This window comes from Thunnus albacares, chromosome 18 (genome assembly GCF_914725855.1).
Source record: "Thunnus albacares chromosome 18, fThuAlb1.1, whole genome shotgun sequence".
Lineage (NCBI taxonomy): Eukaryota > Metazoa > Chordata > Actinopteri > Scombriformes > Scombridae > Thunnus > Thunnus albacares.
This window is the reverse complement of record NC_058123.1, coordinates 19,495,419-19,511,535: the sequence shown is the minus strand read 5'-3', so window position 1 is coordinate 19,511,535 and position 16,117 is coordinate 19,495,419. Positions and strand designations below refer to the sequence as shown.

Sequence of the window (16,117 nt, the reverse complement as noted above, 5' to 3'; positions counted from 1 at the left end):
CAGGTCTATATGAATATAGAAGACAGGACAAGATTCTAGACAAGCAATAGTAGGTATGAAAGACAGAATGGTAGAATTGCAGCAATATTTAAAGACATCTAGGGACTGATAGGCTTGAGGAACACAAGCAGAAAGATCACTGGTCGGTTATGGTGATGTCAGAATTCTGAGTGAAGGTATTTTGACAGTGTGGGAAAGTGGAAAGAAGTGGAGAGAAATAGAACAGGAAGAAATAGCAGACATTCACCCATAGTGGACTTTATATGGAACGAGGGGAAGATTTTCCGTCTTTCTTTCACCAAAACATTAAACATTTGGGCTATTTTGTTTCAATGGTGTTTGTGGTGACAGTCCAACTTTTAGTCCAAAGCTTTTATTGTCTTCAAACCATATTTTAATTAAATGTTTAACAAGGAAATAATGGTTTTAAAATTCCATCGATGAACAAAATTCCTCTTTTAGTTCCAAGTGGTCCCAATAGGACCAACCTGGCCAATGTTTTGATTAGTGAAGCATGTCTAAATAGGAGAGAAAAGGATCTCATGTTGCAAATCACAGCTCCCAAAAGCGACTTTTTTTTTTTGCTGAACAGTCACAAAAATACAAAAGAAAAAGGTAGGAAGGTAGACTGTGAGTCATGAGGCAAGCTGAGACAGAGAGCTGAATCTGTCAGGGTTACATGCTGAGGAGAATTGACTGATGCTGCAGTCGGTGGTCCATCAACAGATGAGTTTGGTCTAGGAGGCTGACTAATTGTAACAACAGTGAAGTAAGTGCATCGGTGCAGCCCTCTCTCCCATGAAGTATACAAATGATAAATGTCAGCTTATTGACAGTGATAAACAGTGTTCAGACTGATTAAATGTTACACAGCTGCTAGTATTCAAATGACACAGCTAAAAGAGGAAAGAAAACTTGGGTGTGCCGTTTTGGAGAGCATTGGGGGGACTCTGATGACATTTTTCGCAAACTTGACCAAGAGGGAGTAATCTGGGAAAAAAAAGTGATTGAACTTTGTCATACAAAAATCAAAGAGTAAAAATGACAAATCACTTTTACGGTGAGTTATGTGCAGACTATTGGTTGCTCAGCAACCAGCAGATACTCCAGGAAGTTACTAGTGTTGACCAAGAAATATCCCAGCACATAACTGAATTCAGGATTCACAAATAAGCTGTTGAGGGGTTTTGAGGGGCCTTAACCCAATGTTTTTATTTGCCTAAACATAACCATAGTACCTTGGTATTAAAACCTATTACTTTCATTTCATCATTATGAGTTCTGTATCTGGAGAATTGTACACACTGTACAGTGTTGTTGTGTTGGAGTTAGCCTTCAGACAAAATTGCACATGATCTCCTCAAATTAGTTTCATTTAATTTTGTTGGAGCATGGTTTATTTTCATTTGTGAAGGCTTGACCATGCCAATCAAAACCAAGTGATAACACACTGGGCAGGTAATTTGAGCAGCAAGTCGGCTAAGTGGTGAAGACCCTCTGGGCCTGAGTTGGAACACGGGGTCAAGCCTCCACGTCAGCAAGCATTTGCCTCGTTGAAGTCACTGAACACCAGCTGCAAGGCTGCTGGACTACAGCTGAGCCAGTCCTCTGACATAAAAGGGCACAGTTTTGTTGGTTTGTTTTTGTATTTGGAACTTAGTGTGGTAGCTTCTGTTGTGTGCTGTATATTTTTTTACAGTGTTGTGAATAATATTACGAATAGAAAATAATCACCATCCTATTTGTATCATTTACATGTCACGTGAAGTGCAGCTTGTTTGCATTCACTGAAGTGTGCCTCTGTTCTTTATTTCTATGAATTCATGGGAGGAACGCATAAAGAATGGGAGGCAATTTGATGATGAATGAACAAGCTGACCATTTTGTAATACCAAAGAGAGTATGTAACTGTGTGCTTATTAAACCGGAACTTGATTGTGATGTTCATTTTGATTGCAGTCTTTTTCATTTCAGAGTAAGTTTGTTTAATTGATTTGTCCTATTGTGTTAGTGTTACACAATCTATAAAGACAGAAAATTATTTAATTGTCAAAGTGTTTTGCAATGTCATTTCTATTTCAGGATCACTGCCTTGCGATTCTTTTTTTTTTCTTCTGAGCTGGCCTATCTTAGGCAAATCCCTGTTGTTCTGAGGTCTCCTTCACTGGCAGAATGCAGTCTCCTTGCTGCTGATCATGTAATAAGAAAAATGTTGTTGCTTTATTAAATCAGATACTAATTTCACATTGACTGCAAATGCAAACCGAATAAAAGGCAGAGTGCAAATTTCCTCAAAACTATCAAAATATTTTCTTTCAGCCAATTTGTCATTTTAAGCCTTCTCCAGAATTTAAATCAAAGTTAATGACACATGACAACCAGACTTGGAGTTACACTTGAAATAAATGTTACTGAAGACAAAAAGGACATTACATTTGAAGAGAATTTTTATCTCCCTTGTAGTTTTCTTCACATGACCTTTAAGTTTGTTTGCTTTATTTATTTATTTTTGACAGGAAACATTTATTCACCTGCTCTGCTCTATCTTTCATTCAGACGCACTCTCAGCTTCCTGAATATATTTTTTATAAAGACAGAAAAATTTAGAGAAGCTTTACACTTTTTTCTCACTTGAAGCAATGGTTGACTTCTCTGAACTTTACACTGTTCCATTCAGGATGTTCCGCTTTACAACTTTGGCACAAGAAATTAAGCACTATTATTTAATGCAGAACATAACACAGCAATCAAAGAACTGCTGCAGTCGTTGAGGCAAACAACTTCAAGGTCCGACATAACCGATGGCCTGATGGCCTGGGGCCAGTAAAAGTTTATGCAGGGCAAGGTGATTGGCCAATCAGAGTCACGGATACACAGTTTAGGACGAAGGGAGGACATTTCTCTTCATTCGATAATGTTAAGTTAGGCTTTGCTGACTCATTTTACAAAAGTCTAGAGAAAAAGAGAGAAAGAGAGAGCTGTGGTGGTTGAGCGAGGAGAGGGAGCAGCGGTAGGGAGAACAAAGCAGTGAATGAGAGAAATAAAATGTAATTTTCTGATTGTTTCACAGCAGTCACGTTCTAAAGCACAAATAAATAACCATCAAACACTCAACAGATGATGTAATGTGGAGACAGCCGCCACATTGGAGACAGTTTCTGTTTCATTTCCCTTTTCTGCATTTTTCCCTTTCATTCATTCATTACAGTTTAGCTCCATGTCTGTGGTGGACAGGTGGCTCATGGAAGCAGACAGAAGGAGCCTGGAATAAATACGCACACACACAAACAAATGCCATTATGTTCTTTCTCTCACTGCTCTATCTTAATGAGTACATTTTTGCAGATCTCTCAGTGTTGCCTCAGTTCTTGACACAAGAGTTTATTATCAAGGTCATCCATACTTGCTGAAATGTTATCATAAATTCTCTTCTTTTCTCTTTATGTATTCCATACTCTTTACGCAACATATGGAGAAACCTACATTTATACACCATTCATTTACTGATCCAATATGTGCCTAATGTTATATTTTGCATATTTGTGTAATATATCAACATAACATATCAATAACTAAAGGAAAACAACCAAATCTAAAGGGAACTGCACTGTAGTATGTATTATGTATACAATTAATAAATCACCAAAATTATGGAAAAAAAATAGTTATTTTCATTTTTTGGCTGCTGCTTTTTTTGGCTACAAGGAGCCAGTAAAACTCTGATCTACTGGCCAAGTGGGTCCTGTGGGGATGTTTGTGTCTGTGCTTAAATGTGTATTTTAATGAGCGAGTAAAGAAAAGTCAGTCATCTGTGTCGGTCCTCTTCTGGTTAATCAGAGATTTGGAGAGGGTAAATTTGCTGTACAGGCCAGGTTGTGTGTTTTTCTCCCATGCTGCTCTTATTTATGTGTCTTATCTGTATTTCAAAGATGAAGACCCCTGGAGAAAAGCACCATTATTTTGGGATTTATTAAATCTGAGATACATGTAAATTATTTAAACATTTCTATTTCTTCCCCCTGTCATCTTATAATCATCGTTTATCTTTGAGCTGTCACTGTCTATTGTCTGGGAGAGAGTGAAAGGCTGCTATTTTACTGTAAATGTGGCTGAGTTTCTCGATCTCCTTATCCCATAATCTTTGATTTTTTTTTTTTTGCTATTTCTCTGTTTGAACTCAGAAAACTTGTGTGCAGCCTTTTAAAATCCAATCTCACCTAAACACAGTGACATCCCTGTATATAATTTAGCACTGTTCAGCATGTTACTGAACTCGTTGGCAGGTCTCACAGCTTTTTTCCCCCACATGAGCTCCAACATCAGGGTTTAAATTAGTTGCTGGCTCCACAAGAAAGTTTGATGTAGTGAGTCTATGAGTAGTGTGTGAAAACAGGGTGTTGCGGTTTTCTAGACAGCACAGAATGTAATCCATCACTTGCACACCTTGCTTAGAGAGAATAAGACCGTAACATCCTCTTCCTTTCTGTATGGATGCACACACACACAGGCATACACATAAGATTCGTTATATTTGTTTTGATTTAAAGGAATATTTTTGTTTTCTATGTGTCAGAAAGGGGAAGAAACAGTTGCTTGTTTATAATCTGACTGCACAGACGATCAGACAATAATGCAGCTTTGGACTGTTACTGCCATTGTTTTTGCTTCCAAATCTGTTTAGCTAACCCAAGGGTTTGTTTAAAACCTGTATTATTACCTGACCACTTGTGTTTCTTGCCCTGTCTGCCGTGCCCAGTACACACAATCAAGTCACCTACGCACACCACTACTATGGGGCAGTTATAATGAGTATTTTGGTATATGACAATTAACCACATTTTAGTTCTGTTGTATGTTCTCCTCCCAGTTTCTGGAAAGGGAGGCATCAGATAGTCTTGAGGCAGTGTACATGTTAGGAAATGTTCAGTGTAATAAAAAGTCACACTCACAAAAGGCACACTCTGTCCGTAAAGTGTAATGAAAAAATCTTTGCATATCAGTTTATTGCAGAAAAATTGTTCACTCTGTCAGTTACAACACTGTCTGATTCAGTCTTCAGCTTGCAACTATAACTTCTTTTTCTTTGCGAGTTTACTCTTTTCAGACCCACTGGGAGGGACTTTCCATGTTGAAATTTGAGTTACTTCTCTTCCAGTCAACAATCGATTTAATTCTCTACTTTACAGTACACCTGTGTATTATATTACATTTTTCCACATATTTATAACCACTTAAAAAATCCTCAAGGCAAAGGGCTCCTTATGACTCCAGGGTCATTTTAGAGAGCAATACTGTATAAGTAATCTCAAACTTCATACTAAAAATCTTTGAAAACAGCGTCACCACTTTCAATTCAAAGAATAATTTTTGCTTCCCTGCTACCTTTTAAATTCTTTGACCTCACCCACTTACCCCTGACATTACAGTTTGAAACTCTTTCAGAAAATTGTTGCTGTTTCTCATCCTCCCGGATGGTATTAAGGGTCAATTTATTTCCCCTGTAAACTTCTCCTTGGCCCTCTGCAGGGATGGCAAAGCTGATGATGAGGAGGCAAATATCAGCCAACAGAGAGCTTCACTAAAGCTAAGTCATTCAGTTAATGGGATTTTCCCAGCACTGTCAATACAAAAGAGATGCCTTGCTATTGATCTGTGTCACTCACCTCTAATGAGTGCTGATCAAAATCCTATTTAAAATCTTATTGGCGTTCAGATTATGAGGAGGAAGGAGGAGGGGGGTTTAGAGGAGGTGAGACAAATGAAGGTAAAATGGAAAGAGAGAAACAAGTTAAAGAAATACCTAAAGGGAGGAGCAGCAAGACAGAAAGAAAAAGGAAAAGAGCAACACTCAAGCTACACCGGGTCTGATGCATCCATCAGTCAGATCTTATACGTACCAAAACCAATCAAAGCAGTCCGCTGGGCTGCTTTGATTGACAGTAACTTCACAGTCTGCTGGGTTGCATTGATTGGCAGCAACTTCACAGGTTTCAAATGGAAACTGAGTTGGAATATTACTCTTTATATATGCATGGCTTCTACCTATGCTGGACTGTTCCCTTTGTGAACCTGCACAGCAATATTATTCTTTGAACTGATGTCATACACAAGTTAAAAGTCTATATTACCATCATCATAGGTATGACAGTAATATTTATATGACAATTTGTGTGGAGATTAGATCATGAAAAAAAACATCAAATAGATATCATTAGAATAACAACAACAATTAGTTGATTAATCAAAAATTATCTGATTCTAGCTTCTTAGAAGTGAATATTTTCTGTTTTTTTTTAGTCCTCCCTGATAGTAAACTGATTATCTTTGGGTTGTGACTGTTGTTCAGGACAAAACTTTTCAGGGCTTTGGGAAACAGTGATCAACATTTTCACTATTTTCTGACATTTTATAAACCAAACAACTTATCAATTAATCAATAAAACAATCGACGCATTATTCAATAAAACAATCCACAAGGGCACCTGTGGCTCAGGAGGTAGAGCGGGTCGTCCACTAATGGGAAGATCAGCGCTTTGATCCCCGGCTCCTCCAGTCAACATGTCAAAATGTCCTTGTGCAAGATACTAAACCCCAAATTGCTGTGAGTGTGTGTGAATGCATTAGATTCCCCTCTTGATGAGCAGGATAGCACCTTGATGCCATCAGTGCCATCAGTGTATGAATGTGTGTGTGAATGGTTGAATGTTGGCATACAGTGTAAAGCGCTTGAGTGCTCAGAAGACTAGAAAGATGCCATAATAGTGCAGTCCATTTACCATTTACCATTAATCGATAATGAAAATAATCATTAGTTGCAGCCCTAAATGTCATTAACTTGCTCTTGCACTCAATTGGCTGATGGAGCTTAACTGTACAATCAGCAGCACTCTATACTTCACAGAGGGAGACTCAAATGTCCCATACCATGTGTACTAAGTAGCTCTAGAATAATATCGAAGGAGAAAGACAAAAAGAGTGTGAGGTATAAAAAGATAGGGTCTAGCTCTCTAGAAATCCAGCAAAAACACAAGAGAAAGAAAATGAAGCAACAGTTCAGCAGTCTTACTGGATGTGTGTGTGTGTGTGTGTTTAAGTTTAACCAAGTAAACTAATACTAAACTAAGGAGATGATAATCCTTTGCACAGCTATGAGCTCATGTGCAGGTGCTGAGGTGGAGCCGGAATAATGTGGAAAAATAATAATCATAGCAATTCCAGCATACACAAAGGAGCTTTAGATCATCATCATTTAACAACATCTTGTTCAAACAGTCACATGGTGGGGACTCACCTCCCATCTGGTGTCAAAAAGCTGGTCGTCACAGGATAAATCATTACATTTTAGGGTACAGACTTGGTTTCTGATTAATGTAAAGTAAGCCTAAATCAAAACAGCGTCCTCACATATGACAAAAACAAATGTGTATGTGAATGATTGTGGTAGTTTAGAAGAAGGATCAATGCGTTCGTCTCCAATTAGAGACTATCTACTATCTATCTCTCTTTTTATTCATGTATGTGCTAGTTGTTTACACAGGCATATATACACACACATGAAGACACAGTAAAATAAATCCTTAGGTACAGTAATTAACCTTAGGGGATCCAGAATGATATCTCCTTCCAATAATAAATGAGGTCTAATGTGTTTAGAATAAATTTCAACATATTTCTTTGCTGAAGCTCTCACAGCACCTGAATGCTCATATGTACTTAGCTACACAGTATCCACATACAGTACACATGAACAGGTGTCAGACCTTCCTAGCAGCTTCGGGATACTTGGAGTCCTTGACATGCCTGGAATGACCCTTGAACTCTGTGTCTTCTGTGTCCCCTCCAGGACTGGCTGAGCAAGTTCGGCTATCTCCCGCCCCCCGACCCTGTGACTGGCCAGCTTCAGACTAAGGAGGCCCTGACCAAGGCCATCAAAGCCATGCAGAAGTTTGGAGGGCTGAAAGAAACTGGAGTCTTAGGTATGTGGCTGTGTTTGTCTGGGGGGAGGGTTCATGTGGTTGGTACTTTGGCTGGATGGAGGCAAAATATGAGAAGAAAAAACACCAACCCCATAAATTTCCATAGTGTTAAATCAGCACCTCTCTGACATGATCAATTCCTCTCCTCTCCAGACCAAGCCACACTGGGCCTAATGAAAACACCCAGATGTTCTCTACCAGATGTGTCTGAGGCTGAAGTGACAGTGGGCCGCAGGAAACGAAGCCTAACTCCTCCAAACAAATGGAATAAGAGACATCTCTCCTGGAGGTGGGGAACTATGAAATATGAGGTCAACAAGACCCTATGCTGGTTACACTATATAACTGTGTTACACAGATTACATGAATATTAGACCAGAATGTCCATAGAAAAGAGAGCACAGTCATATTATTTGGGGACTCCAGATCTTGCCATTTAATTTGTGTGTCACTAGAAGGGCTACTGACTTTCAAATTGTAAGAAAGGGATGTATCATGCACATTTCCAAATCTATATTTATATTCTTGGGCTCTACTGGAATATCTTTGCATGATTTACAGTTCAAAAAGTCCTTATTTATCTTAAACTGGCCCTTTATGCAGCCCCTCATTTCAGCCTCTGTCTGAAACAGGCCATTTTAACTCCTGTCTCTTTAAGGTCCCCATGAGCCCACTCAGTTCTGATTGGTCATCTACCAGAAGCTGCCCCTCCACATAATTCTGGCAGCTTGGGAGGCTACACAGACAAATATTACTAGCACGATTTCACTTCTTTTTCTGATTCTTTACTTGAAATGGAAACTTCTCAAATACATCTGCGCATGTTCGAGCCCAAATCTGATCTGAAATATGCAAGTGGACAACGCAAACAGTCAAGACCACTTTAGTCAAAAGAAACCTTTTATGATACAGTAGTATATTTGGCAGTATGGTTCTGTTCTGGGAACTCCCTGACCTTCCATGTTCATACATGGAAAGCCTAAGGCAGGGAGAGCAGCAGAAAAGACCCCCCTGGGACCTCCCTTCCATGTGCATTATATGGAAAGCCTTAAGCGTTCCATATAAACACATGGTAGAAGAGAGCAGCAGCAAAGACCCCAGGTACAGAACAGAGCAGGCAACAATGACAACACAAAGGACATTGTTTAAGTCAGACACAGCATGTACAGAGGAGCTGGGGTGGAGGCAGGTTGCAAGCGGTTTGCACAGGAAACAGTAAGTATATGCAGACTGAAGCAGCTTTAAATAAGGCGCCTTGTATGAGATTTGCCAATTGAATGCAAAGAAGGAATCAGCTGAGCCATCAGTTGATGTGAGCTAGCTTTGAGATCAGCTGCTATCAGCTGATGTAGCTGGGTTTGTGAGCTAAGCTTCACTTTGTGGCCTGTCTGAACTGACACTATGTTCACATTTTGGCATAGTGCAGATTTTGCTTTTGTTTGCCTACTGCATACTACATGCTACATTTTGGCCAAAACTGTACGTACTGCTAGTATAGTAGGTGGTTTCAAATGCAGCCAAAGTGTTAAGAGCAGGCTGAAGCCCTGGCTATTGACTTGAAGGCTGCATTTTTAAATACATTCACCTCAAGTTTTGGAACTTTGACCATGTTTAACATAGACATCCACAATCATAACATATAAAAATAACAGAAAATCACAAAAAGCATAATATGTCCCCTTTAAATGTTTGAAAAGTATATATATTCAGTGGTCGTCCTAGTATCACTCTTAGGCCTGTTACAAATAGGATTAGGTTAGGATTAGGCTAAAGTTGGGGTCAGTGAATATTTACTTGAACATCTACTTTTAAGTTTAGTTTTAACTATCTAAAGGAGAAATGTCCAGTTGACTTGAAAGTTTCAGATTTATTTGCTTCAAATGAGATCAGTTCTGAGCCTAATGCAGTTTTGTACACTCAGATTCAATCCAGTACAGTTTAGTTCAGCTCAGTCCAGTACATCGCATCAGTGCAGTCCCGTCAGCTCCATCTGTGCATCTTTTGATTAGATTAGAGGACTCTTCCTCGAGCCGGAAATCTTTTGCTCTCCAGATCAATACTGGCCCAAAGGAAGGGCATTTTGTAAAAGTGGCAAGCTGATTAGAGAAACCTTTTATAAACAACAAACACATCTGTTTTCTTTAAAGATGAACAAAGATTCTTCAGGATATAAATTCCTTGGTATAAAATGATTAATAAAAGTGATTAAAAAATGACTCTTTGCTGAATTATCTGAGTATTACAAGCATTAATTAGATCCACTAACAGGACATTAAATAGTCTGTGCAGTTCTACTGTAATCAAAGGAATACTACACTGAAAATCACATCTGTCTTATCATTAGTTTATCTTAAATGAATTTCTTAATTACAATAGTGACCCAGAGTCACTGCAGGTATGAAATACAGTAAAAACCATAGATGCTTCATCCAAGTCTCTGTTATTCATCCATGAGCTCATTACGTTCTGAGAAGCAAGCTACAAACTTTTTCAGAGCTACTTTTTAAGCCTACGGGTGGTGAGTATTTGACAGAAGCTAGATCTGATTGGTTGAGTATTCCAAATGAACAAAGCCCTTGTTTGAGAGAGAGATTAAATAATACATTCATCTATGACCATCTGAGAAACCATACTCTAGTGTTCGACCGCAGAGAAGGAGGCAGTGAATCGTATGGCTGGACTGTGCTGATTCACACATGCTATCAGGACCGACTCGACAATGAGCCATAAGCTTGTGTGTGAGCCAGCATGTGTGTGTGTGTGTGTGTGCAGAATGTCAATACATGCATGAAGTGAGAAGTCAGGAGAGCTAACAGAACTGCTTATAAACTCACTCACACACACACACACACACACACACACACACACACACACACACACATATGCACATACACACTGGCCTGTATGTGTTGTCTCTCTCCTGGTGGGCTTTAACTTTCCTTCCCTTCTTTGTGCTGCTGCCAATCATACGCCGCAGCCCTGTCAGCTCACTCCACTCTGAAATAAGACAGACTTGTCTTCAGTCCAGTGAAGAACTTTTGTATTCACAGCACTCAGATTTGTAGAACAGTAGCATGTAGCATAGGAACAGTGGTGGATTATCTGCTGGCTTCAGATCCATGGAGATTTCCATATGGTGCAGATTCTCAGTAAAGCGCCGTAACAAAGCATTGATATCCTGCACAGATTGGCCTCCGCTGTAATTCTCTGGGAGTGCTTTCTGCTTCTGTTTTTCTTTTTTTTTTTTTCTTTTTTCAACTGATGTTCTCTCACTGCTTGGTTCAGAAAGGCATTTTTTATCATCTAACATTTCATGGTATTTTTGCTTCATTAGATTATAATGAATAGATAACAGGGCTGACAGAATGGAGATCTGACAGGCATGTTAGTATGCTGATCCACCACATCAACCAGATAAAAGAAATATATAACTATTTATATCACCTATCATTTATGTCACATACATGTTACATCAGTATATCAATTTTAATTACTTCATTGTACAGCCAAGAAGGCGATGTATATAAATAAGATTGTTTATTGATGTTTTGTTAATCACTTTTTACTTTTTATTTTCAGTCAGAACAAGTTCATTTTTTACATCATGTTAAACACACAGAGGATAAAAAAAGGAAAGAAAATGGCATATAAAAATAACTTGGTTCTATATATGAATCAAGTTTAAACTGCAATTGCTGTAGTTCTCTAAGTCTAAAAGTGTATCTGCAACAGTATTCACAGGCTTTGCTGCACATCTGATGCATCTGATGACTTTTCACAATAAGGACTTTTCACAAAGGCCAGAAGCTGGCACAAACACAGATGCTGACTGGAACATCAATTCTTGTCTTTAACTAATTACTACAGTACACTGTGAGTGTTATGGTGTATAATCTTAATGCTAAACTTCCGTATGGTGTCCTGGAGACACCATGCCATACTTAACAATGTTTGTCTGATGACATGTTTCATAACATGAAGAGACCCCAGCTGTAAAACATCTTTAAATACAATAGATTTTATGAGCCATATCTATTATTGGTTTTTCAACAGTGCCAGTTTTCTGTGTGAGAATGATCAGTTTTGGTTGACAGCTAAGTTACTTGTCAGTCTTGCTTCAGTCATACAGAACTGTCACAAAGAAATGAATAAATAAAACATTTTTTGGTGAAAAAGCAAAGCAGATTTTTAACATCTACAAAAAATGTAAAAAATAAAAAAATAAATTAGCTCACCTCAGCACGATTGACAATGTCTGTCACCAGTATCCTCTGCTTGTTCACACACATCAATCACATCATTACGCTCTGAAAACATGCAGAGTAGGTGGTGAGTGGTGAGTGTCAGTCCTTTCATACTAGAAGCAGGGAAAAAAGATATAAGGCTAGACTGAGTCATTTTTCATTGTAGGGACTTGGATTCAAGTAATATGTTTTTTCCATAATAGCAATATAATTAAATAATTTTTGTGATTATGTTTAGGAGTCTTTGTGCCGGTGCTGAGCCCTTAATCCCAATTTAACCTTTGCTTACCTTATTTTTCTGTTTTCTCTTACACACATGCCAAAACACCACACAGCACACAGCCAAGTATGTTGCAGACACTAACAGCCAAGTTGTGTAACAGCCCACTGTTAGCTCATTATCTCATATTGTTAGCCCATTATCACAGCAGACAGGCTGGCAGTCATTAGCAGCCCGACTGATAACTCAAACAGATTGATGTTGTGAGCTGCATGGAGGAGAGAAAAGACGAAGAGGATGAGGATAACAAAGACGAAAGAAAAAAAGATGAGATGAAAATGACGTGGGGAGGAAGATTGCATCTTTTGTTTCTGCACCTGTTCAGTCTTAATGCAGTAGGTGGGTTTTACTGACTATGTGCTCTCATCTGTCTCTTTAGACTTGCACTATCATCTTTCTAATGAAGTAAATGAACTGTGTACAAGTGTGAGCAATGTAGGCCCATAAACATGCACTGAATGGCCATCAAAATCCATCATAGACATATAGGTCCACAGTGGCGTCATGCTCTTTACATTTTGGAGTGTATTATTATTTCATTAGCATACCCCAAAGCTTAAAGCCATTGTTTTGTGAGACCTGTGTGGTATAGTCAAGCACTCCCAACCCAGTGAGAGTTATTTAAAAACAGAAGAGCCATATTCAAAGTCGAAGGCGGTTGGTAATGAGAACATTCAGTCTAGCCATAGTCATAACTCAGCGGCAGGGGTCCATCAAAGTACTAATTATAGCCATAGCTCACAGTTGTTAGTGAGTGTTAAGAAATGCCACAGCTGTATCCAAGGGCACCGGCATGTTATAGTCTTAGATGTAGCCCTGGGGCTATAAGGAGTAATAACATGAAGCTGCTAGCAGTAATGACCAGCCATACCACAGCATGGAAAACTGTTTTTCTCTCTTGTTTCTTTTGCACCTATAAAATATATATATTGTTGAGTATTAAACAGTGATTATCATAGACAAATTCCTTTACTGTTTGCATACTACAGGTTGAATTAATACGATTTCCATATAACGTAGTATTCTGGCCTGCGGGAAGAGATCTTCAAAGCTTTTACAGAAAAGCTTTTCACTCTGAGAGGTTACTGCGTCCCTTGTGGAGTAATCTATGTCAGTCCTCATATTCAGCTAAGGAGACACTGCAGCTACTATATCTGGATAATTAGGAACAAAATAACAATCTCTGCCTGAATTACTGGACTGATTACAAAATAATATGTTGATACTAACTAAGTCTTAAGAGTCTACAGCCATGCTAGCTGCTTAGCAGGTATAATGTTTACTATGTTCACCATCTTCTCTGACATTTGCCAATTAGTACTAAATATAGTACAGCTGAGGCTGATGGGAATGTCATTAGTTTTGGGGTTTGGTCATAAACCAAAGTATTTGACAAATTACAATGTTTACCTGATGATGACACAAGATGAAAAGTCAGGGGATCACCAAAGTTATTACAGGTTAATCCTAAGAAGGATTTGAATATCAATTTCTGTGGCAATCCATCTTAAAGTTGTTGAGACTCAAAACCAAATATGTCCACCTGCTAATATTGCTAGAGGAAAAGTCAAGGAATCACAAAAGTCATTAGGATACATCAGTGCTTTTACAAAATTTCATGGTGAGCCTTCCATTAGTTGTTGAGGACAGACCGGCATTGCCAAAATGCTACTACTGCTACTTCTACTATAAAATGTTTGTACTAATAACAAGAAAGCCCCAAAACATTATTTCATCCCTGCTGTTTTTACTGAATTAAACAATGTGGCACAATTTAACTGTTCAGTGGATTTTAAGTGGCTGGTAATGATAATGAGCCAAAAATGTAAGCCTTCTTGACGATATTTTCACTCATCTTTATCCGCAACATTATTTTGTTCTCGCACAAATGCACCATTAAAAGTTAAGCATCAATTTGTTTATTCTACTCATGGACACACTTTTGGTGCAAAAATCTCTTAAAAAGATAATAATAAGTACTCTTGGAATTACATTGTTAATGTGAGAAAGTCCTACAGCTGTATCATCCTCAGTGGAAAAAATTTAATAATGTAAAATATTAAAATACAATGAAATACTGGTGCTCTGGCTCTCTCTGCCTTAACAGAACAGAACATGAGGGGGGTGGCTGGTGTCCTTAATGATTTTTTGGGATTTCCTTTTCAGTTGTGTATAAATGTTATGAAGTTGTGGTAGTTTTGTGCCAAGACTTTTGCTGCTGTCCTTATTGTCCTTTGTAGCAATCTGCAGTCCTGAGCAGTCAGTCAGGTTGCCAAACCACACTGTGATACAGCCTGCCAGGACACTCTCAATGGTACAGCAATAAAAGTTCAAAACTGTTAAGCGCCTCAGAAAGTACAGTATCTGCTGTGCTTTCGTAAGGATGCAATTGGTGTTGAGAGACCATGTTAGGGTGTCTTAGATGTGTATGCCAAGAAATATAAAGCTGTCAACAATTTCAACAGATGACCAATTGATGGAAATAGGAATGTGATTTTCTCTGATCTTTCTGAAGTCAAATTATTTCTTTTGTCTTCTTGACATTTAGAGAGAGGTTGTTATCATGGCACCATATGGTTAGATCTGCCACTTCCCTCCATCTGTGAATTTTATGATGTTGTTGTTGTCATACTTGGCAACACAGTTGTGTGTAAACAGACTGCACAATAGGGGACTGAGACAGCAGCCCTGAGGCCCACCAGCCCTAAGAACTAATGTAGATGAGTATGTTTTACCTATTCTCACAGTCTGGGGCCTGCCTGTCAGGAAATCAAATAGGCAATTACAGATAGAGTAGCCCACACCTCCGAGTTTCAGCACCAGTTTGGATGGTACAATTATATTGAAAGCAGAGCTGTTATCAATAAACAGCATTCTGACATAGCTATTTTTCTTTTCAAGGTGTACTAAAGCAGTATGCAGAGTGATATTATTATTATTGGAACAGTAGGCAAACTTTAATGGTCAAGGGTAGCAGTAATGTTACATTTTATATGTGATATAACCAATCTTTCCAGGCACCTCATAATAACAGAGGTCAAAGCGACAAGTTGATAATAATTAAGGCAGCAAGAGATGGGTGTTTTCTTAAAATACCGTGGAACCACACACAATGACAGGGACAGGTTAAAAATGTAAGTAAGTAAGTAATTTTATTTAAATAGCACCTTTCAAGAGCAGAGACATCACAAAGTGCTTCGCAGAGGAAATAAAGCATAAACATACATACAGATATAAAACAATAAAAAACAGAACAGAAAATTTAAAAATTACACAAAGGCAAGTCTGAACAAATGGGTCTACAGATCTTAAATCCAGAGAGAGAGAGTTCCAAAGTTTAGAAGACACAACCTCAAAAGCACAGTCTCCTTTAGTTTTAAGGCTAGTTCTAGGAACAACCAGCAAACCCTGATCAGAAGACCTTAGAGACTTGCCAGTGCATAGGTCTGCAGTAGATCTCTAATTTAGGCAGGTACCTGACCATGCAGAGCTCTACAGTATAAGTGATCACAAGAACTTTAAATTGGATTCTGAATTTGATGGGGAGCCAGTGAAGAGCAATCAGAATCGGTGTCACATGAGACCTTTTGGAGGTCAAGAGTTTAGCAGCAGCATTT

At 38.5% G+C, this 16,117-nt stretch overlaps 1 protein-coding gene across 1 annotated transcript in view; it reads left to right on the top strand.

Annotated features, from left to right (window-relative positions):
• The window catches only part of LOC122969064 (matrix metalloproteinase-17-like), a 70,042-nt gene that overhangs the window by 20,654 nt on the left and 33,271 nt on the right, over nucleotides 1-16,117 (top strand). The window contains exons 2-3 of the mRNA XM_044334643.1: nucleotides 7,844-7,976; nucleotides 8,130-8,265. Coding sequence (XP_044190578.1) covers nucleotides 7,844-7,976; nucleotides 8,130-8,265 — 269 coding nt within the window. The remainder of the gene's footprint in view (nucleotides 1-7,843; nucleotides 7,977-8,129; nucleotides 8,266-16,117) is intronic.